This window comes from Lygodium microphyllum, chromosome 19 (genome assembly GCF_053477565.2).
Source record: "Lygodium microphyllum isolate KBCC chromosome 19, Lygodium_microphyllum_v1.1.10, whole genome shotgun sequence".
Classification (NCBI taxonomy): Eukaryota; Viridiplantae; Streptophyta; class Polypodiopsida; order Schizaeales; family Lygodiaceae; genus Lygodium; species Lygodium microphyllum.
In genome coordinates, this window is record NC_141153.1 from 137038376 (window position 1) to 137062557 (window position 24182).

A 24182-nucleotide genomic window follows, 5' to 3' on the forward strand; every position below is an offset into this window, starting at 1 on the left:
GTGCTCTCTCTCACTTTTCCCATTGCCTTCAGGGTTGTAGGCTGATGTTAAAGACAACTTAATACCCAATTGAGCAAAGAAGTTGCGTGCCTCATCAACATCCAACTCTCCTCTATCTGCAGTTACTTTACCCACACAACCATATCTACAACACACTTCTTCAAGCAAAAAACGACAAACAACTTAAGTGGATTTGGTTATTAAGGCTTTGCCCTCAACTTAATTGGTTAGATCCTCTCTTGCAAGCACTGAATATCGCATATTCCATATTCCTGTAGGCATGGTTACAAGATCAATAACCCATCTATAATGTATAGACAAGGAATAAGTTGGTTGTAACCCATCTCGATACTTGACCATAGAATACATCTGACACACATAACATGTTTCAACAAAATGTGCTATGTCTCGATACATGTTTTGCCACCAATATTTTTCTTTGACTTTAATAAAGGTTCCCCATATGCCTCTATGTCCTGCCCACAAGCTTTCATGAAATTCCTTCATTGTCTATTGTTGTAACCATTTGTTACCTACAGCTCGGACAGGTGCTCCTTTCTTCTTCTTTGCATAGTTCTATATATGTCCTTCTTTAAGAAAAAAACCATAAGCTTTCCTCTTGATATGGTTAAACTCCTCATTAGTCCAAGTCTCCTTCTTCTTCATTGTACTCAAATATTGGCCAATCTTCAACCAATCTTCTTCATAATCTTCTTCAAGGAAATAAACTAGAACTTGAGCAATGCAATGAGTATGTTGGCTTCTAGTTGACCACCCTGTTGTTTTCAGCTTTGGACCAGTATATGCTGTAACTGAAAAGATATTTTCAGTAGCCATGAAATGAAATTCAGCAAGTATAGATTCTTCAGCTTCATTGTCATATATTGCACGTGATAGCATGTCAACAACTGGATTCATAAAGATCCATTTTACTTGGGCACAGTAAACCATCGGTTTAAGTAAGGTGCTGAAGAAGGTTCCAAAATCTTCATTCTGATATTTTCATTTAAAAGTTCCAGTAATTTGGGCAAATACGCCCTTGGAACAGGAATAGATTTGAGATTTCAAGGTACATGTGGAACTGTAAAAATGACCATAGGAGCCACAATATTTGGATCCACACAGCCTATTTCACTTGGCTGAAATACAAAAGCTTTTCCATGTTTCATTAGAATTTGCATAAAAGAGTGTTTTTCAACCGGCGAAAGGAAAGAATTTTCATCTATTTTAAGCTCTTTTATACTTTCAGATGTGAACTTGTGACCAATGTTGGAAGAATCACGAAGACTTGGCTGATTTGTTACCCTATCAGCCAACCCTTCACTTTCAGGAGGCACTGGGACTGTTACAGGCTTGACTTTCATATCCACCGTCTTGTATTTTGTCTCCACTTGCACTTCAACCTTGTTAAGTAAACCAATGTCTTCTTGCTCAATAAATTCTTGAATTGTTTGATAAAAATCCAATGTACGTATTTCTATGGACTGATTTTCAACCTGATTTTCTGTATGAGCAGCTGTATATATTTCAACCAATGTGTTAATAGTAATTAGTCCAAAAAAAAAGCCCGAAATATCTTCATTTTAAGCCATCATGTCATAAGTTTTTAGCTCCCTTTTTACATGACATAAGTGTTTTCTTTCAGCTTGGGTCATGGCTGGAAGAGACTTATAACAACCCATACTATTGGCTGTACATACATACAGATTTGCTAGAGACACAGTTTCTGTAGCATAAGGAGGTTCAATCTTTTTACATAACGCACTACCATAGCCTCCTAGTGTAGCCCGAAAACCCTTGAATTCTCGAGCATTAGAAGGCACAGGATAATCACGCAGTCAATCTCAGTTTCGATGATGGTTAACACACATAGCAAGAAATTGGACAGCTTGTTCATTATCCTTGCTTTGGATTCGAGCATAGAAAGAATCATCATCGAAAGCTTTTGTTTCCAAGCGGGCTTCAGAAATGTAAGGTTGCCCAAGAATGATAGGGTAACTACAAGAGTCTTGAACAAAAAAGTGAAAATTATCTTTTATGTCTCCAATAGTTACCTGCACATTAGGACATGCAGCATATAACTCTCTAGAAGAGTTGTTTGCAGCTCTCATTCGCCATCTTGGATCAACATCTATGGGCCATCCGCCACTTTCATAGAAACTCCTTGCCATGACGTTTATCTCCAAGCCATGCTCTAAAAGTGCAATACATGGTGTTTCTTTTTCTCCAATTTTGACGACTGTCTCCGTTGTTACTCTTGCCCAATGCGTACAGGAGTAGTGACTGCTTGGAATGAACTGAGCCTCTTCCTCCTCATGCATGTGCTGTAGACGGCCTTCTTTTTGAGAGGTGGGCTACCCAACTGGTTTGGACCAACCAACCATTACATTTTCAACTTTCACTTCTTTAATTTTTCCATTCATGCTTTCTTTATCTTCAGCTTCAATTACTCCAATTAATTCTTTAACTGCTTCAAGATTAATTCCTTGTGAAGTTAGCTTCTCTTCATCATGAACAAAAACTCGAAAAACTTGCAAAAAAGCATGCACTGTTTCTTCAGCTTCATCACCAACATATTGTCTTTTCCTTTTGATTACATTAATAATTACATCATGGAATTCACGTTTGGCAATTCCAAGAATTTCGCCTAAGGTGAATTCAATTTTGCTTCCTAGAATTCCTTCTTCTAGGACTCGTTTGAGATTGGTTGCAGATTCTATGTCAGACTGTTTGTGGCGCATCTTCCATCTCTTGATCTGGGGTTATATTTTCAACAAGCCTTGGTTGTTCAAGCGTTCTTCTAGTTACTTGTTTTGGAGGGCCAGAAGAGGAAGGCCTTGGTTCATCTTCTCTTCTTCTCTTTTCTTCAATCAAGACTTCTTTATGATTGACGTCAACTAAATGTGCAAAGGCGGAAAAAGAATCTACCAGTTCTTTCCAACCAGTTATTCTTCGAATGCACTGACTGGCGTTAGCCAAATCTTCTTTGGCTACTTTACCACGTTCCATTTGATCTAGTGCTTGCATCCATACTTTAGATTACACATTAGCTTTACATGCTTTCAAACTTGATTTAGTTGGCTCAATTTACAGCCCATAGGTAGCTACGTCAATTGCTGCGTAGGCATTCATTACAGCTAAATTTTCTAATCTTTTCTTCATTCCACCATTGTCAAAATTTGCCTCCAATGGAAGACCAGTTTCAACTGCATGAATTTTTCCGTCTTTCCAAAAGACAAGCTTCTGTGCTTCAGCCTCACGGAAAGCAGAACACTCCCTCTTGTCATGTTGTTGGCTGTCGCACCAAATACAGTGCCTCTTAAAGCCTTCTCTCATGGGTCTTTGAGTTGATGATCATCCTCATTCTTCAACTTTGACATCCATCTTCTCCACCTTGGAACTAATTTCTGTAAGATTCAGATGAAGATCATGCATGCTTTTAATGAGTTCATCCATTACATCTGTGGGAGCTTTCGCTCAACCGCCAAGACCCACGGACCGCTTATTGTTTCAAGCGTTCCAAGCCGAGCACTAATGGCTACCTCTCACATAGCTTACGCGCCATCCATATCTACGGGTGTAGTGAGCTTACCTCCATATGCTGATTGAGTTACATCCTCTCCCGCGCACTCCGATAGCTCCACGATCCAAGTGCAAGCTCCAAGCAAACTCCATCCTCAAGCTCCATGCTCCAAGCTCCATAGCCGCAAGCAAGACAAGACAAGAGAAGATAAGATAAGAAGAGAGGGGAAGATGGAGAGCTTCTCTTCCCTGGTCCCTCACCCTCACACACTCACTCCCTCACACTCTCACACTCCCTCTCTCAAGCACAAGCTCAAGCAAGCAAGAAGAAGAAGGAGAAGAAGAGGAGACCCACTTTTGGCCACACACAAGAATGAGCTTCTCATTTACTTTTCAACTTTATATACAAAACCCTAAATCTCTTTTGAGCGGTCATCCCCTTATCCCCTTTTTTACATGATTGGCCGTGGCCTAGGCCCTTTTTCCCATTGTCCTTCTATCTTCCTAGCTTCCTTTCCACCGCCTGTCTACATTTACAAATTGCACGGGTGAGAGTCCGGCACTCCTTAAATTAAATCATGATGTGCTTGCACTCTTTTACAAAAGTATTAACTTGCACTTTTCCTTGTGTGCCTTTTTCCCTTATTTAGGACTTTTCTACGCTTCTTGTGTTTCTAAATTTTTCTTGGTGTGCCTTCGTCTTCCATTTCACTTTGCCTTGGCCTTTGTCTTCTACTTTAGCTTTTTCAGATTTTCAACCTTGTTCGTCTAATGGTTAACATTACCCCCCTTCTAGACGAGTGCCAATCCCATAGCACTCACCATCGTAGGTAGTAGGCTTTGGCTTGCACTGAAGACGTGGGTGGAAGGGACATCGGTGGTTGCCGTAGAGGAGTGTTGGTGGTGGTGTGGAGGAAAGTCGTTGGGGGCACGTTGGTGGCCTAGGTGACTGGTGGTAGGGTTATTGGAGTTGGTAGTAGGGTTGTTCTTTGTTAGGGATTGCACTGATGGCTAACACAAGTGTTGGTTTGTTGGGGATTCTACACATGATGATTCTTGGCGGGCTTGTAGGATGATAAGAATTTAGAGTTGGGTGTTGATGAAAAGCGAACGACACTTTCGTTGGAGTCTTCAATACCTGCAATTAAAAACCTCTCATAGGTGGTCTCTCCCTAGGGGTAGTGCTAGTCTTCTCTATCGTGCATAAGACATAGTTCAATCAGTTTGGGAGACAGGTCAAACTCTAAGCAAGCTGAGAGTATTGTCTTGCACTTGAGGACCTAAACTGTGTATATATTTCGGTGCAGATATTATATGAATGCTTGTACATACTTAAATATTACGTAATTAGAAGACCGCGGGCTGGTTTCTCGTAACAATGTGTGGATGAAGCAAAGTTGTCCATGTTGAGAAGAAGTACACGTGAAGGTGTATGAGACATCCTTTGCGTTGTGATTGTACGACGTAGCATAATTGAACACAGGGACACCACACTTTCGATAGCCGGGAGCTATTGGACTTGCTTGATGAGGACGATGTACTTTTCATGGCCATTCGTGCGGTGCTTACCACAATTGATTGCAATGATATTAAGGCAGAGTGCAAGAGAGAATCGTGCAAATGGATCAGGGTGACAGGTCTAACCATAGGCGAGACAAGCTCTTTAGGTATGTCCTGCCCTTGATGTGCCCTGAACAATTGTGGATAATGCTTAAGGACTAGGGGACTAGAGACGGAGCGAACCGACCAAGGTCACTGGACGTACCTAATTTAAGGACCCCTAGGTGCTGTGCTATGATCGTGGGTGCTTCATATCTTTTCATTCTTTTCTTTTCTTTTTTCCTTTTTCGTTTTCTTTTTCGTTTCTTTTTCTTGTGCTTTTTTCTTTCTTTCTTTTTTTCTCTTTTTTTTTCTTTTTTTTTTAAACTTGCCTGAGTACAATCATTACAATATGTTAAGGCTATTAGCCTTTCAATGGGTTGGAAAATGTCAAGCTTCGAAGGCTCAGGAAATGGATATTACAGTGATGATTATGTCCTAGCCTCATTGTTAGAAAAGCAGTTGTTGAAATGGGAAGATACACTTGAGATATTGCAACCCTCTTTGAAACGTGCGATGTGGGTACAATTGAGGTAACAACTGCCGTGAGTGCCCAGCATAGAGTGTAACCCAGAAAGAGGAAGTGGTTAAGATCATGCTTTGGGCTATGAGACATCGGCAATCGCAAGGGTGATTTTCGCTTTCGGTATCGTGGCTTTGTCGCGGCTCTTTGTGAGATTGGTGGTCTTGCGGTGATTTGGGCATTGAACACGTTCGCACGAAAACCTGCGTCGTCCGGCATCCACTTGTCACTTCATGAGAGTATATGCAAGTCGCATACATCAAGTACAACGAACAGATGCAATTATATCAAGATATTACTTTATCAAAATCCTATGATGCTGATTGCAATGCATATTCCGGTGCTTGATAAAGACGTGGCATATATTAGCAATAGGTAAGGAAAGTGTATACAGGTGGAAAGCCTGCCCCTTTAACCATTTAAAGACAAAAAGTTATGGCAAGATGACCTTTGTTAAGCTGCTTATATATCATAGGGGCTACTCTATTTGCACGAGGCGGAGCGATTCCGAGTGGTCGGGTGACTGAGACTGTGCCAATGAGAGGCTCCTGTAAGGCTGGGCGGGAAAGATGTCGGCTGGGACCCGGATGGTGTAGTCTCTAGCCGCAACTATTTCCAGAATGCTTTTAAACAATGAGTCAAATTCCTGCTTGTCTCGAGTTGCCCTCTCCTCTTTCGAGCACCTGGTGCCCGAGCGTCTGGTGGAAGCTTGCACGGCTGGTGTTGCCACACCCCGTGTGCTACCTTGAGCCCTTGTCCTCTTGGCTTGGGGGGTTTTCGGCCTGCGTCCTGGGCGGTGTCGTTTAGGACCTCTTTTCGATGCGTACCTCTTTAGAGTAGGCACGTAGCGTTCTGGTGGAAGCACTAGTGCCTTATGCTCTTTCCGACGGCGGAGAGCTTCCTTGTATGCCAACTGCACTACATGGTCCATGGCTGCTACCGTAGGGGGACCTACAAAATGCGAACTTAGGATTAGGCCCTGAGGCAGGATAAAACTATTCGCATGGAAGAGATTATACAGTGGGTTATCAAGCGCATATGATGAGGAGGGGAGAGATGAGACATGCAGCATTTGTTATAGAGGGACAGTCACATGTTGATATTTGTTTTGCCTCCAACCATTAGCAGATCTTAGCTTACGCTAAGTTGCACAGAGTGGTTGTCATGAAGTGGAGCAGGACTCATCCCTGGAAGGATAGACCAAAAAAGGAAAAAGGTGTATAGAAAGGGACGGTGCCCCATCTACACCATTAGAGATGTTGGTCAAGGCTTCCTATGGCGATAATGAAGGTTGCATACCCTCCAATTGGAGGCGGGAATGGTCACACGACTTCTGAATGTGTGGTGAGAGGAGGACATGAGGAGCTTAGTCTGTCAAACCCAACTCTTCTCCCTGCGCTTGACTATCATTGCTTGTGTGTGTTGATATTATCTATACAAGGTCACAAAATTCATTGTTTATTTATGTACATGTTTACGAATCCATGTTACTTCACAAGGATAAAAACCAATTGTAGAACTCAAGATTGTACTGGAGTGTGGCACACGCATCCAATACTCCTGGGCAGCCTTCTTAATAACATCAGGTATTTTGCAACGTCAAGTATCACGGTACCTTGTCCGAGTTTACTTGCAACATGTAGCTTCTCCTCAGTGAGAATCTTATCAGCCAAAGAGTTCTCTTGGCTAGTTCCAGCTAAGTCTATACCCCGAATGGCAGTTAGCACTCAAAAGAAAGCTAACGCCACATAGGTTGGGTCTCTTTGAGACCGCCATCTGGCCAATCGCTCTCCTGAGACTGTCATGATTTGGGCTCCTTGTTCGGCCATTGCAACACGGTTTTCAAACCAACGTTTCTCAAATTGACTTTGACCCTCCGATTGTCGCTTTAGTTGCTCTATCCCTAAGAGATTTGGTTGGCAGAGCACATCATTGAATGTTACAGTTAAGCATAGTTCGTCGGCTTCCTTGTCAGAGGTGAGTCGCATGCGTTTAATCAGGAGCTTGTCATTGTGCTCGTAAAGATGTTCTTGCTCTTCCCAAGATAGGGGAAATGGCAAGTATTCTTCAAGCTGCTCCTTAGGGAATGCGCCCATGTCTGCTAGGACATAGACACGTACGAATACTTTGAGCTTAGCATCCAACTCAGTTAAGCATTCTGCAACACTTCAATGTTCAACAAGGGCTTGTTCGGTTGCTATCTCATGCAAGGTTCTAGGAGTTTCCCTAGGCTTTAGCATAGCTAGGACTCAGGCCTAGATGAGCAAGATTGGTCAACGCTAGGGTTGCTTATGCTCTCGGGGTTTCCATGTTTCCCCTGAGGCTTTGTTATTGTGTCATGGTTCTCCTTAGATGTGACTGGTATAAATTTGTCACCTTGTTCTGACAGTGTTGTATCCACTCTTGATTGGTCAATGCGAGTTTTGTTGTCGATGGATTGAGTGTTGCAAGCAATCGTTGATGGTAACGGCTTTGATTTTTCAGAACACACGGATGTGTCTGAGGTTTCACCGCTAGTAGGAGAGACATCAATGGGTTCATTGGTGGATAGTCTCGATGCTTTATTCCTCAGCTCTTCGACACTCTTGGTTTCAATCTTCTTGGGGTCTACAACCACTTGCAACTGCCGTTGTTGTTTTCTTTTTTTTCTCTTCTTTTTCTTAGGCAATCGAGGTGTATCCCTTGAAGACTCCAGACCTTGAACTAGGTCAGTCGTTGATGTGCTTGGCTGGGCCTCAGCATTCTCTTTCTCTAGTGTGTCCTCATGGGGCATCACCGTGGCCTGTTGAATAGCCTCGCTAGGTTGTGAGGATACAACTGCCTCTCTTTTTGGAGAGTCTAGCTCTTCAGCCAATTCCCTTCTGTTTAACTCCTCCAGCCTAGGCTTTAAGCACTTTGAAAGTACTGGAGTTGTCAAGGATACTGGTTGTGGCACCTCCTCCACTGGTGAACTGCTAAGGACACGTTCCACAAGGGGCGTTGTCACGACCAGGGGTTGTGACTGCTGTGATCCCTAATTGAAAGTAGTAGCAGCTATTTCAATGAACTAGCTATTGTTAGTAGATTGCAGTGTCAAGTCTCTAGGGCGATCGGAAGTGGTCGTGTCTTTTGTTGCCCTTTGAGCATTCACTTGTGTAGATCGAGCATGAGTTGATCTAGTCACATTAGGTTGTACAGGCATATCCTTGGGCCGAGAGCTACGGATGGTGTCATGTCTCACCTCTTGGACATTTGGAAGCTTAGATGGAGATAGAGATTGGGATTGAGCAGCTACACTTTATGACTGCTATTGTGCTTCCTGTGTCCGTTTAGGAAAAGAGGGTGCAGGAGACTTGAGACTCCTAAGTGGCTCCGACATTGGCTGGAAGATTTACTCGTGGCTGTTAGATGATTTTACAATTTGCTTTGTTGAGCATTTAACCTTGCCATGAGCAATGTTGTGCCTATGATGCCTCTTGTCCTCTTGAGGAATCAAAGGCTCCTTGGGCACTAGTGGTTTTTGTGTATCCTCAACGATTACATCTGATATCTGCTTGTCAAGCACGCTAGGCTGAGGATCTACCCTCCGATTAGTCCTATTTGGTTTCTTAATTTCGACCATGAGGGGCTCAATCACTCCAATGTTTTTGACTCGAGACTTGGTCTTTCGTTTAGATCTCCTTCTACGCTTCTTTGCTCTTGATACGATTTGGCCTTCAATCGACAGAGGAGGTTTAGCAGGGGGTTTTAGCACCTAAATCCATCGGTTACATGCGTAATACCCTTGAGCACATAGCAACGCTTTGGATATCCATCGTGGTGTTGTACTGACCCTCCATCGATGCCTTCGTCTATAAGGCTTGGGCTTATTTTGGAGTCTTCTACGATATTTGTAAGTCCAAAGCTCATCCTTGGCATTGTCTCCTGACCTTCTTGATTCAAGCATGGCCTCACTCACCAGTTCTTGTTGTTCAACCTGTGCTTGTATCAACTCTTCCAACAAGTCCTTGCTCTCGTTAGCAGGCTTGATTGTTATGTCAGCACCTTCCTTGTCTTTCCCTCGAGGTTTGATAAGGTCACCCTTGCTAAAGATTGTGACTATCCTCACACCCGGTAGTATCAAGTGTATCCTCTGTGCTACATAGTTGGCCTCACACTTGTTTGCCCTTTTGAAGGGTCTTCCTAGGAGGGTTTCCTTTCCGCAATTAGCACTATTTGGAGGGACATAAAATAGGATAGGTAAGCTTTCAGTTTCAATTGTCGTAAGGATTTTACACTTCCCTATGAGTGCTTGTGGGTGTCTCCCGTAAGGGCTAAGAGTTGCATTAGTCAGTGTGAGCTCTGGTTGGCCTAGTAGGGTCCATGCTTCATAGGTCAAGATATTAAAATCTGCTCCTTCATCAATCAGAGCATCGATAGTGTGTTCTCTTTTCCCAGTGAGTTTGACCCTAAGATAAGCAGGCGGTACTATGTCTTCATCTTCTGGGTCTTGGCTTATAAATTTAAGCCTTCTAACAAATGCCCTTAAGTCCCCAACTGCACGACCAGATGTGGATTCTCCACTGATGTCTTGGATCGTCTGTGCAGTGCTATTCAAGGTGCATCTATCGTCAGGACTGTCATATCTAGTCATCCTCGTAGTTGTAGCTTGATGTTGTTGATTTCCGCTTTGACTAGATGCAGTCCCAATGTAACACGTACGTGTTTTTGCAGTGTGGCCTTTTTGCCCTCGTTGGCTAGATTGGCCCATTGATGTTCTAGGATCTCTGTTTGTCTCTGTTCGGGTATGGGCTTTTGGTTGCTCTTTTGCAAGTGAGAATCCATGCTCATGTAGAGCCATTACTACACTAGGGTCTAATTTGGAGAACCTGTCACGGCTCGCATTTTCTCTCCAACATACTTGGGGAAGATGCAGAGGGAGCCCCCTTTGCGGGGGTCCGGGAGGGGCAATTCCCCCCGTCCCACAAGGCTATTACGGTAAATGCCATACGTGATTTGAAAGACCGTTTATAGCCAAATTTTGAACTACTTGCTCTAAGTTTTAGCCCAATGATCAATCTATGATACGGTTTCGGCTCTATATGGTCTCTCGGTCAGTTTCACTGTCTTCAGGTTAAAATTTGAAAAAATCTAAATTCAGCCCAACAAGTCCGAATTGTAGGGGCCGAGTGTCCGATTCGGCCCGTCCGAGGGCCGAGTAGAAAGGGCCGAATGTAACTGGCCCGAATGTCAAATTCTGCCAATCTGAATCTAGTTGTCCGAGGGCCGAGTGGCCGAGTGACCGAGTGCAGAGTCAAGTGGGCCGAGTCAGATGGGCTGAGTCGGCACGGCCGAGGGCCGAATGGCCGAGTGGTTCGAGGACCGATTCTGGGACTTGGCCCAAAATCGCGATCACTCTGACGGGCCAAATGCGACGTGTTTTTTCGCCGGACTTTAAAAAATTCGTCCCACCGAGCGATGGAGACCGTCCTACTGGTCGAGCAGCTCCAGATCCAACCTACTCATGCAGTGGAAGGTGTGAAATTACCTGGGCTGGGCAAATAACCCCCGGATGGCCAGATCAAATGGATCCACTCAACGAAGCTTTCTTCCTCTCTCCTGCTCTCCTGAAACCCTGCAATGCACAATGTGGCCTTTCTTACCACTCTTGGCCCCTTATCACCTTATCCAGGCCTGCACTCACCTTAATCTTAATTCCCTTACTAACATTTAACCCAAAATTTTATTTCTTGCCCTTCTTTTCCCTGTTTCAGCCTATTATACAACAAGAGAAAACCCTGTTGTTTGCTCCAACGTTTTTTTCCTATCATTTTCAAATGCAAGAAAAAACTATAAGAAAAATACCTACACTATTCCATCATGCTTTCCCAAGTCCAAAACAACAAAAACCTACTTGCTAAGGAGATCAAATACCTCTTCGAACTCCCTCGCTTCCTGCCTATCTACCTCAAGCACCGGTTCGGGGAAAACCCTACTTCAATGCTCGATTCGAAGCGCCCAAGCGCTTAAGGCTTGAATCCATTGGTCCCGGCAACGGAACCAAAATGTGAGAGCTTTCGCTCAACCGCCAAGACCCACGGACCGCTTATTGTTTCAAGCGTTCCAAGCCGAGCACTAATGACTACCTCTCACATAGCCGATACGCCATCCATATCTACGGGTGTAGTGAGCTTACCTCCATGCCGATCGAGTTACCTCCTCTCCCGCGCACTCCGGTAGCTCCACAATCCAAGTGCAAGCTTCAAGCAAGCTCCATCCTCAAGCTCCACACTCCAAGCTCCGTAGCCGCGAGCAAGACAAAACAAGAAAAGAGAAGAGAAGAAGAGTGGGGAAGATGGAGAGCTTCTTCTTCCCGGTTCCCCACCCTCACACACTCACTCCCTCACACTCTCACACTCCCTCTCTCAAGCACAAGCTCAAGCAAGCAACAAGAAAAAGAATAAGAAAAAAATGAGACCCACTTTTAGCCACACACAAGAATGAGCTTCTCATTCACTTTTCAACTTTATATACAAAACCCTAAATCTCTTTTGGGCGGTCATCCCCTTATCCCCTTTTTTACATGGCCGGCCTTTTTTCCCATTGTCCTTCTATCTTCCTAGCTTCCTTTCCACTGCCCATCTACATTTACAAATTGCACGGGTGAGAACCCGGTGCTCCTTAAATTAAATCATAATGCGCTTGCACTCTTTTACAAAAGTATTGACTTGCACTTTTCCTTGTGCTCCTTTTTTCCTTATTTAGGACTTTTCTGCGCTTCTTGTGTTTCTAGATTTTTCTTGGCGCGCCTTCGTCTTCCGTTTCACTTTGCCTTGGCCTTTGTCTTCTGCTTTAGCTTTTCCAAATTTTCCACCTTGTTCATCTGACGGTTAACAACATCATTTTTAGAAGGAACAGAAAAAAAATGAGTTGGTTGATTGGTCAAAGAAATAGGAGATTTTGAAAATGGAACAAGCTCCATCAATGAAGTTGTTGAAGTTGAAGTAGAGCCCAATCTTAGTCGCATCCGCTCTCTTCGAGCAATCATGTTAACTACATCAGTAATATTTGTCCATACAGTCTTGACTCCTAATTCGGAGGTAGCATCTTCTAGCCGATCAGCAAGCTTTTCTTGCAAAATGGGATCTGCAGCCTTAAGGAATAATTCAATCTTCTGACCTTCCATACTTTGTTGGTCTTCAGCATCAAGTTGTCCAAATTTACTTTCAAACTCATGGTATAAAGCAGTTGCAACTAAACCTTTGTTGAGTTTCTCAACCCAATTTTTGAATGCAGCCCACCAATCCGCATCTTGCTGAAAAAGACCATGGATTCTTTCTTGAAGACCATGCTTGGCTAGTCTGGCAAAATAACGGCTCCATGCATGTTGTGGTACACCAAAGAAGAGCATTTTTTCAACATATAAGCGAACAAAAACACAGACATTTTGACCAATTCACGCCCAACTTCCTCTAGGGCCTTGATAGTTGTAGAATCAAATTTCTCTGCGTCTTGCCTTTGTTGTTGTTGTTGTAACATTTGGATTTGTTGTTGCTGAGTCTGCTGCAGTATGCTCATCAATTGTTGTAGAGTATCTCTTGAAGAATCCCTCATCTTGGAGTTCTCTCACACCAACCTTCACGTCAGGTTCACCAATGTCGCAGCGCGCGTAGGGTTGAAGGTCACCACAGGGGTTTGGCAAGAGAAGAATATATGGGGATTCAAGAGTTTTTACTCCGAAGATGGAAAAGATAAGAAAAGGGTTGAAGATTTCAAGCCAAGTTCTTGAAGATAAGAGAGCAAGGTGAAGGTAGATTTAGGGAGAGGAGTAGACGGACGAGAAGGGGTTCGAAGAGATTGAAGATGTAGAAAAATACTTCCAAAAAGAATTAGAAAATATAGAATAATACTAACAGAGATGAAGCCTGTTAGTTTCTTTTAGCATTATGAGAAAATATAACTCTAATAGACCAAAACGTATGCAAAATAATACCTTCCTCTGTGCTGCTCAAATCGCCAATCTGATGCCTCCATTAGCTCTGAAAGGCGGGTTAAATACCAAGACACCTGGCCAAAATTCAGCCAAATCACTCCTTCGTCTCCCACTTCAAAGTATTCTTCACTACTTCAAAACAACGATTGCGCATTGCGCGATTTCATCAATCTCTCTTTTTACATAAAATCCTCTCAAATTGGCTGAAAGCTACATGCTTTCTTTTACATGTCATCCTAATCTAGAAGTTGTCTATAGTTTTTATGGATTTTTACAAGAGATAATATCTAGAATATCAAAAATTAACTAAAAACTTGTCGAACAAAATCTAATATTTTGAACCATGGAGACTAACACTAATGCCTAAAGTGGCAAGCATTGGCTCTCTAAATCTAAAAGAAAGCCACACCCTACATTTTTTTACACAGTGTGTGCATAGCGGCACGACAACGGTCTGTTGTTCACAATGCAAGCAAGCAGTCCTAGATAGTGATACATTCCCCCTCCATGGCTTATTTCCCCCCATACCCCTAGACCACCTTTAGAGGCTTGTACATTTGATTGTTTTGTGATTTTGAATCAACTCCAACTAGACTATCGAACACGTACTTCTTTGTAAAATTCTTCCAACTAATATAATTAGCCATATTTTTTACCTTCAAAAAAAAGCCTACATTCCAACTTTTAGTTTCTTGTGGACCTTTACATTTTGGAAAAGGAAGACATCATTTGATATCAAATTCACTACAATTCTGTGATCCTAGAGATGGGTGCATCTATGTAGAGACTACCAAAAACAATACATCTTTATGTTGAACAAGTGACCTACAGAATGAACTTTTTCCAAAAAACTAGAAGTAAATCCTCAAGTGGATACTTTGCAACTTGCAAATCCTAGTCAAACCAACTTAGCCATCACTAATCAAAATTTGTGTATAATTTAGGATTACGATTGTAATATGTTCCTCACCAATAATCCTAATTTTATACAAGAAAAATGTTCAAACAATATCCATGTCTCAAAAATGATACAAAGAAAAAGGTTAAGCAATATTCTTATTACAAATACCTAAATATGAATGTTTAACCCAACTAAGAGTTTCCCCTTCTTGTGACTTGGGTCTAATCTTTAAATGTATGGTTCTAAAATATTCTCCAATGAAAAATCATGTAAAAACAAGATCGCCTGCCAGTTTCAAGGTTTCTGCGTTCAGTCATCTGTGTAGAGTGAATGGTCCCTAAGGAACCCCGAAAGGGCAACACCTGATGGATACACAAAAGTAACGAAGTTACTTAGACTACTAAGCCATGCGTGTTAGTTAGACCTATAAATCGGATAATTGGTCAAGGGACTACATGTAAAATGGCGTTGTCTCTAATCAGGGTCTTAACTCCCGGGAAAAAACTTCATGGAATTGGGAAAGCAATTCAAAATCTAAGATATAAAATTAACCATACCCTAAACCAATCATCAATACTCATGTGAAAAAATAAATGCGAACATGTTAAATGCTAAAAATCTAAAGAATTTGAAAAACCTGTGGAAATCTCTCATTCATGCTCAACACCTGAATGCTGAATATGCACATTCAATCATTGATTATCACATGTTCATTGATCCCTAGGCCCCTTCATAATCAATCAACATCCTTTCAAAGAAAACCCATATACCAAAGCATACTATACTTCATGACATTATGCAACATGGTCTACCTACATAGGAACGTACCCATTACATCCCCCCTCATGAATGTGTTCATCATAGCCCATCTAAAGAACTGCCTAAAATATTTGACAAAGATAAGGTAATCTTATTCTCTTAAATTAGTATCAAAAAGACAATACACAAAATAATATAACTGTCTTGGAGCCACACGCTAACATCCTCCAATCTCTCATTCCAAAACTCAAAATTGTCACCCAAATACTTACATCAAACAAAGAACCAACACCATCCCCTCCACCTAGCCTTTGCAAAGCACATTGTCCTCACCATTGTCTTACCATACTATATAGTTTGATTTTAAACATTCTAGAGAGTAAGCTTGAACCACAACCACAAGTACACATAACTCCATTTTACTTCACAACGTTGAATTGGCCTCTATTCTATCGGTTCTATTCTTCTCTTCCACCATAACATATTCCATCGAATCATTCTAACTATCCTTCTAGGTCTTATAGACCCACGGGTCTACTTACTTTTTTTTCTCTCTTTAGATGGTGTTGAACACAAGTATATCAGCTTTATGATTGCACACAAACCTTGTAGAAGAAAAGTTTTTCTTAGCAAAATAATGAGGGCTGAGTAAGTTTAACAAGAGATGAAGGGTCATATACAAAAGCAAGCATGTAACTCAAATAACAAGGTGCAAACAAGTGTGCTATATATGAAATGGAAAAGTTGGGCACATGTGCCATTGTTCAAGCATGCATCTTAAATATGTCTTTTTAGAATCACTCAACTCACAATTATTAGTAAAAGTGATAGAAAAGGTTTTGAGCCAAAAACCGTTTTAGAAGTTGTTTTCCTGCCTCCAAAACATGTAGCCTTGATAGGTGCTTCTCTCTATCAAGTACGTATGCTTTATCTGTTTTTCGTCGTGGCATTCTTTGCAATTGAGTATCTGCTCATTTGAACAAGTACAACATTATAACTCTCGAAAAAAGACAAATATGAACACTAATGGCTAAAGCCTCAAAACAATATTCATTATCATTTTCAACATCAACTATTAAATTTAGAGTCCACTTAAGAAGCCATCAATTGTTGAATGAGTATATAGATTGAAAATAATAAAATTCTTCAATCATTTAACAATTGTAAGAGACTCTTAAAAATTCAAAATGGACTAAACTAAAAAAAACTTTTTTTCTTCATGTGCAATGCATGCCCTCTAGGCTTTAGAAGCAGTGTGGTGTTTGTTATGATGGCAAGTTATATGAAGTATATTGGATCAACACACCTATTGACATTCAACAATGATGATGACCATGACACTTAAATCAAAGCTTTGAGATCCAAACTTTCGATTTTTTGGTTTATATTCTTAATAGCATGATATGATGGATTACACAAAAAGCCACGTGGCATAGGAGACTCACAATAAGTCATTTAATATGAATACTTGGTTAAAATTATGTTGAATTTGACATGTCTATGTTGGTGTTTGTGTTTACATCCTTAGACATTGTAGATGGGTATCCATTGTCGAAAGTGGATGCAACAGTGGAAGCATGAGAATCTATTGTAATAGACTACACAACACAAGAGAGGAGAGAGGGTACAAACAAAGAGAAGAACACTATGAAGAGAATTTAGAAGAATGCTCAAGAAATGGAATCCATATACCAAGACATCAGACAATGAGATACAATAGTGAGTCACCGACTGAGTAGTCACTAGCACTAGCTCCCTCTCTCCAACAAGACCTATTGTAGGTGTATACACTAAGACAATTGAGGAAGCCCCATCCTATAAATAGGCCATATCCATGAAAAAGTTAGTCAACCCAAAATAATAATAAAATAATCAAGTTGGTCAACGAGCAATATATGCCAAAAAAATCTAGCCCCTAAAACATAAGCCAAATCACAACTAGAAAATATTATACCCAACCCACTAATACACACAGACTCACACATGAACTCACTAATCTCTAAAAACCTCGCTCGGATCATGGTGATCTGGTACAATACAATGTACAATGATAATGACCCATCATAGTACATACAACAATGACTATTAGAATGGGCCATGGATACCCAAGCAATGGGTGATCAAGCCACTATCAAGGTGCCTCAAAGAAAACCTAAAACCAATGTCCATCATACCAGCTCCTAATAATAAAAAGTAGTCATAATAGCTCTCTATGTCTATCTAGTATCAACAATGCCTCCAAACATACATAACCATCCTGTCAACTATGCCTCTAAACATACATGATCATGGATACTGCCAAAAAATCCCCTCATGTGAGCTCAAACTAGAAGCCAATTCCGCTCTCCATCAAGAAACAGCCCATCATGAACTTGGAAGTTGATTCCAACTCCAAGATTTCAAAACCTGCCAGACTTCAATTGATGTGGAAGGAACGCCCCTCTCAAAGTCCTTTGCACCTATATACATGTATAGATGAGACCCAACCTGTCACAAGTGGTGCAACAATGGAAGCATAAACATGTGCTGAAATAAACTGTTGAACACAAGACAAAATAGAAAAGAAAAGAAAGAAAGAACACAATACAGATAAGAACTTAGATGTATGCTTGGGAAATGGAATCCATATACCAAGACATGAGATAGTACATAAGCAATGTGAGTCATTGGCTGTAGGGGCACTGGCACATGCTCTCTCTCCCCAAGAAGTGTCAGGTGATGAATGAATGTGGAGGAGGGAGCCTGAGAATATATAGGCCAAATAAATGCCATAAAATATGACTAGTCAGCCAACATTTAATGCTGGTCGACTGGCTACAAATAATACCAAATCACAATAAATATTGATAAATGAAATGCCTAAAATATCTCTAGTGCCCAACCTACTATACCACATGCACAAACTCAATCATGAACTAACTAATCTGCTAACATCCTCTCTCAGATCATGGGTAATCTGATACAATACAATATATAATGATAATGTCTCATCATAGTACATACAACAATGTCCATGAGAGTAGAACAATGGATACCCAAGTAGTGGATGCGCAAGCCACCACCAAGGTGCCTCGGAGAGAACCTGATGTCGATATCAATCAAACCAACTCCTGAAAATAGAGAAGAATCATAGCAACTCTCATATCCATCAACAATGCCTTTGATGTAACACATGTGACCATCATGTCATCAATGCCGCATCGCATAAATGACCATGAACTCCCCTCCTTTGGCCAAACCGCCAGAGTGTCCCCTCATTTGAACTCCAAACAAAAGTCGCCCACTCTCTGTCAAATAACCAGCCCATCATGAACCTGGATGTCAATCCTAGCTCCAAGATTTGTACCTGCCAAACTTCGATCGATGCATCAAGGACATCCTTCTCTAGATCTTGTGCATCTGTATAGAAATATAGATAAGGTGTGGTTACCCCATCTCACCACCCTCTCACACTCTCTCTCTAGCATTGAAGAGTCGTAAGGGATGATTGCATCACCACCACTAGAAAGCAGCTAAGGAAGGGGCCACCAAGCCCTTCCCACGATCCAAAGAAGAGAATCCCTTCCATGCCTTGGACTTCACCTTGGCCGGAGGCTCTAAGTCAAAATTTGAGACAGATGAGGACTCATCGAAGGAGTTCGCATCCCGCTTTGTCTTCGGCTCCTTTTTCTTCCTGGAAGCCACTAACTCTTTGCAATCCTTCCACAAATGGCCCTTCTTGCCACAATGGTAACACTGGGCCTTCGACTTCTTCGTCTTCGAACCCCTCTCTAAAGCTGCAAGAGCCTCACCTGAACCTCCATAATGTGACGGAAGCCGCTCTTATAGTTGCAAAGTCGTCTCATGCTCAAGCAGCATCGAGGACATATGAAGAAAACTGACAAGAGTCGAAGATATCTACACCCATAAAGCATTCGTCACTCCATCAAACTCCAAAGGATGCTTGTAGAGTATCGTACAACAAGATATTCCTTTGATAGGGCAGACTACATAGTCCGAAGCTAGTCCTAGATCTAGGTAATTCGAAGTAGGAAGGGTTGGATCGTATCTTTGAGTTCAAACTTCAATTGTTAGAGTTGGTCATAGAGAGTAACGACCCTCATGGTGAAAGAAGCCTCATACATCAACTACAACTTCGACCATACATCTAAAGCTGTCATGCAATTGACTGCCAGTAGGACTTCTTTGGAAATACATAGAAGTAAGGCCGAGTAAGCACAGGCATCATCTGAATCCCATGTAAGCACTGCTTTCTCATGGTTGTCTTCATCAAAATCAACTAGAAAAGAAGAAGGCCAATGAGGACATGCAATAGCGCCGCAAACCACGTACCATAACCACTTCTAGATGAACCAAGCCTTCATCGCCGCACTCCACGTGTGATAATTAAGTCCATGGAGCTTGTCATCAATGGATGTGCATAGAGGAGCCATATGTAGAGGATTTAGAAGAGAAGTACACAAAAGAAGGGATTTGGAGAGGGAACACAGTCAAAACACAAGCACAAACAGCAAAAAACAAGAGTTCACATACAATATAACCCAAAATCTCACCAAAATAAGACAAAAGTTGCTGCAAAAAGTCAAAAAATTAGTCAAAAACAGCAAAAACGGCCTGATAATGCAAGTCCCCTAACCAAGAGGAGATGCAAAGGCACCAAAACACACACTAAAACGGACACGCAGGTTGTACGGATGCTGACGTCAGCAAAAAATGCATGTAAAACAGGTCACCTGGTTGGAGCAACAATCGCCTAATTAGCAAGGGTGAAAACACAGTCCTGAAATCAGCAACAATGTGAGGTCTTTCCACAATGACATGTGGAATATCCTCTACACTTCTCACAAAAGTTGTATCAGAGTCGGAAAATGACTTCAACTTCTTTCTCTTCCCTTTCTTCTGCTTGGCTTGTCTTGTACCTATAGATAAAGTCACATAAGCACAGTCACATGCACCGACCCCACAAGAATCTATTTTATTGTGAAGCACATCCTACTTAAGCACCAATGGGACCAACTCCTCCCAAATGAGAGTATCCCGGCTATGAGAAGTAAGAAGATTGGTGTAAAACACATCATATGTCAGAAAGATGTAAGATAAGTGTCACAGCCAGGTCCTCCGAAGAAATGTTCGTATCGAGAAATGAAAGCTCATCCTGAAGCTCCTTTATCTTGTGGATGTGATCCCTCATTATAGAGTGATTGCAACAGAAAGTGTAAAGAAATACTCTAACACGAAAACACAAATAACAATGGTACGACAAAGCATAAACTGATAAAAGAACTCAGTTAGGCTTAGGGTAACTCAAAGAAATTAACACAAAAAATAACTGAAGTGATATAGCTGCTAAATATACAATGCTCATGCGCCAAACACACTATGCAGTAAATGAATACTGAACCTCAAACTCTTGTATCTCAAGGTTCAGGGCAGGGGTAATGAGCTGGTGAGAGTGTCATACTCTGAATGGATCCCAAATCGCAACAAGGTAGCCTTCGGATGTCGAACACCAACAAACGCAACAATGAGAAGCTGGATCTAATGCAAACAACAGTGAGGAGAGAGACTAAAAACGCACGCAGGTTAGCCTGTAAGAGAGAGAAAGACTAAAAACACAGGCAGGACAGTGGCCTGCATAAGCTGAGCAATAGCTCTGGAGAAGAGAGAAAATTGTCAAACGCAAGCTGTAGATGACGTGGCAAGCAGTATGACAGCAGGTCTAGGCAAGAACAGCAGTCGCCTTTGGCTGGGATCAGCTCCAAACTACATGAAGAGGGCTGAAAATCAAACACCAATTGATATAGATAGCAAAAATGGACAGCTTCGACTGAAATGTCCTCCACGAACGGGGTGTGGACAACAAGTTAAAACACCTAAAATCTGCAAAAATGAGATTGTGAACTGAATGGAGGGCAGAATACGTATTTATAGAAAGTTTGGGCCCTCGCAAGTGGATTTGTGCTTATGGGACACAAACTCTCTAGGATCGTGTTTCTTTTAAATAAACAAAGTTTCTTTATTAATTAAGCAAGTTTTGGGGTTGTTTAAGTAAAGCTAATGCATTTTTAGCTCAACATCCCCTCTCACGCCCAAAAACGGTGCCACGAGAAAAATCTTTTGCCCCAAGGCGTCCCATCCCAAAGCAGCCAAAGCATCAGACAAAGGGTGCACGTCGGCTACCCAATGGCCTACTAAGACTACAGAGGCGACAGTTATCTTACCAAGGGAACCCAAGTGATCACCCTAGAGAGGACAGGGTATCAGACAAAGGGTGCACGTCGGCTTCCTAGTGGCCTACCAAGCCCTACAAAGGCAGATGGAATCAACTATTGACTCTTTTTTTTTAATTTGATAAATGTAGCATTTAGTAGGGGTTCAAATCAGTTTTCGTCCTATTGAGTATCCGTGTCTCAAACGGGAGAATGATAAGGATAGTCAAACCCAAGACCTTCACAAAATAAATGTACTATACCTACCATTATTGGGTGTCGATGAAGAAGAAAAATGATTGTGGATATAGCAAATATGGAAAGCAAGCAAGCTAAGGAAAAACTGCCTTGGAGATTGCCATGGGTAATGCTACGAATTTGGTGGATTCAAAGTCAACCACTCCAAAAGATCGAAAATGGATAAATGTGCACAGATGTATGTTTACATAAACAGAATGCCAATGCATGGAGTAATGCAAAGGGCGATGCAAGATATCATGCTCACGCAAGATGCAATGCAACGGTGCCACTTGGACAGTGCTCTCGCAGGAGAATTGTTTACTTGCCCAAGCGCCCTTTACAATCATGTCATCCTGATAGTGCGGATGAAGTTACAAATATCCATAATACAATAAATGAATGAATGTCTAAATTTTGTAAGCATCATCACTGTCACTATTAAGCATAGAAGCCGCCCCCTCTTAAACTGAAAGAAAAAGCAAGAGGGAAGCACCCTCTCCCCGTCAAGCTAAAGAAGTAGGGGAGGGTGTACTCAAACCAATCCTGGATAACAGGTACTGAAGAACCGGGTGGTTGGCCACTTTGCTCAAAAGATCTGCAAAATTATCAGATGTGGACACAAACTCTAAGCAAATAGTGCCTAGCTCAACCTACTCTCTGTTAGATATGATCAATGCCCCACCCTCATTAGGTGCTACCAATGATCCATGGTGCTCAAAGTTGTAAGGCCCCCATTATGAGGAGAAGCCAAATGTGAGCCCGGACATTGGTTGAGTCCTGACTTGTATATCAGATGAGGTCTATGTGACCGGATGGCAAAAAGGTGACTGTTGTGGGTCTAATCTTTGGGTTGGCTGGGGGGTCCCAGGGGGGCCAGCGGCCCCCCTGGCGGGGGTCCGGGGGCAGCGCCCGCGGCCCGATGGTAAAGGAAATATTCCTTGGAATATTCCCTGGCCGACTAGTGGAGGCTTATATGGTAAGTCGGTCAGGCCAACCTCACGGCCTTCGCAGGCTATAAAAGCTAAACCCCTTCACAGCCATCGATCACTCATCTTTCATCCAGTCAGAGTTGTTGTTCCAGCTAGCCTTAAGCTCTTCACCTATCTTCTGTCTAGATCGCCATCTAAGCTTCACACAGTGAAAGCGCACGGGTGGACAAAGCCATCTTTGTATCAGTTGTTTGGAGTTAAAGAATTTACTGATTCTTCTCTTATCTGTTGTGTACTCTCTATCTCTTTCTCAGATTCTGTTCGCTGCGCCGTGTAATATTTTACACTCTATAAAAATGGAAGTGGACTCTCACATGCCACATCTGTGGTGTAATGATCGGATTGCCCACAAGGACACTGGCACTCTGGTTGTCGCAATAGACAACGGTGGGAGAGTCGCATGGGAAATAAAGTGTCGTCAGTAAACTCCTCAGATAGATGGCCTCGGTGGTGCCATCGAAGAGAGCCCAATACTCAACCTTGGCCGTGGAAGCCGCCACCATCTCCTGCTTACGGCTTGACCAAAAAATAGGAGCCATGCCCAAGGTAAAGAGGTAACCGCCATGAGAATATCTGGTGTCGAGATCTCCTGCCCAATCTGAATCAATGTACCCCTACAAACATAAACCAGAATCATATGTTAGGCCATAAAAATAAATACGTCGTAAATACACGTAGACATGCAATCCAATGTGACATTCTAGGTGTTGTGAAATACTGACTGAGTAAGCTAAATCTAGCCTAGTGTGAATCAACCAAAGAAGTTTTACTACAACAGAGAGATAGGTATGTGCATCGAAGGGTTTTCCTAGGATATCCTTCAACAAGTGGATAGTAGGATCAAGAGGCGTGGCCATTGGCCGTGTCTAATCTGAAGTGTGATGTTCCACTAGCTAAAGTACGTACTTCTTCTATGACACAAAAATGCATTCCCCAGAACGAACTACCGCCATCTCCAAAAAATAAGACAACAAACCAAGGTCTGTCATCTCAAAAGTAGCACTAAGCTTTGCCTTGATGTCTACTAGGGCAGCAAAATCTGAGTCTGTGATGAGTAAGTCGTCAACATATAGCAGGATATACCTGACCCCCTTTGCAATAAATCAAACATATAAGGTCGAGTCATAATGGGTAGAATGGTATCCATGAGTTTGTAAAAACTCATCCATCCTATGGAACCAAGATCGCGGTGCTTACTTCAACCCATAAAGAGCTTTCTGTAAGCAGAATACCTTATCCCTTAGGTTCCCTAAAGGAAAGCCTGGTGGCTACTCCACATAGACTTCCTCCTCCAAATAACCATTCAGGAAGGCACTCTTGACATCCATTTGATATATCCGCCAACCGTGATGAGTGGCTATTGCAAGAAGCAACCGGAAAGATGTCAACCGCACAGTAGAAGCAAAGGTCTCTTCATAATCAATACCATGCTTCTATCAAAACCCTTGCACAACAAGGTGAGCCTTGTACTTATCTAAAGTCCCATCAG

At 42.1% G+C, this 24182-nt stretch overlaps 1 protein-coding gene across 2 annotated transcripts in view; it reads right to left on the minus strand.

Moving 5' to 3' along the window:
- The window catches only part of LOC148020425 (UPF0235 protein At5g63440), a 96789-nt gene that overhangs the window by 53803 nt on the left and 18804 nt on the right, over positions 1-24182 (minus strand). For both annotated transcript variants that reach the window (XM_087700726.1, XM_087700725.1), the window contains exon 2: positions 16108-16222. In XM_087700726.1, the coding sequence (XP_087556852.1) occupies positions 16108-16222 (115 nt within the window). The remainder of the gene's footprint in view (positions 1-16107; positions 16223-24182) is intronic.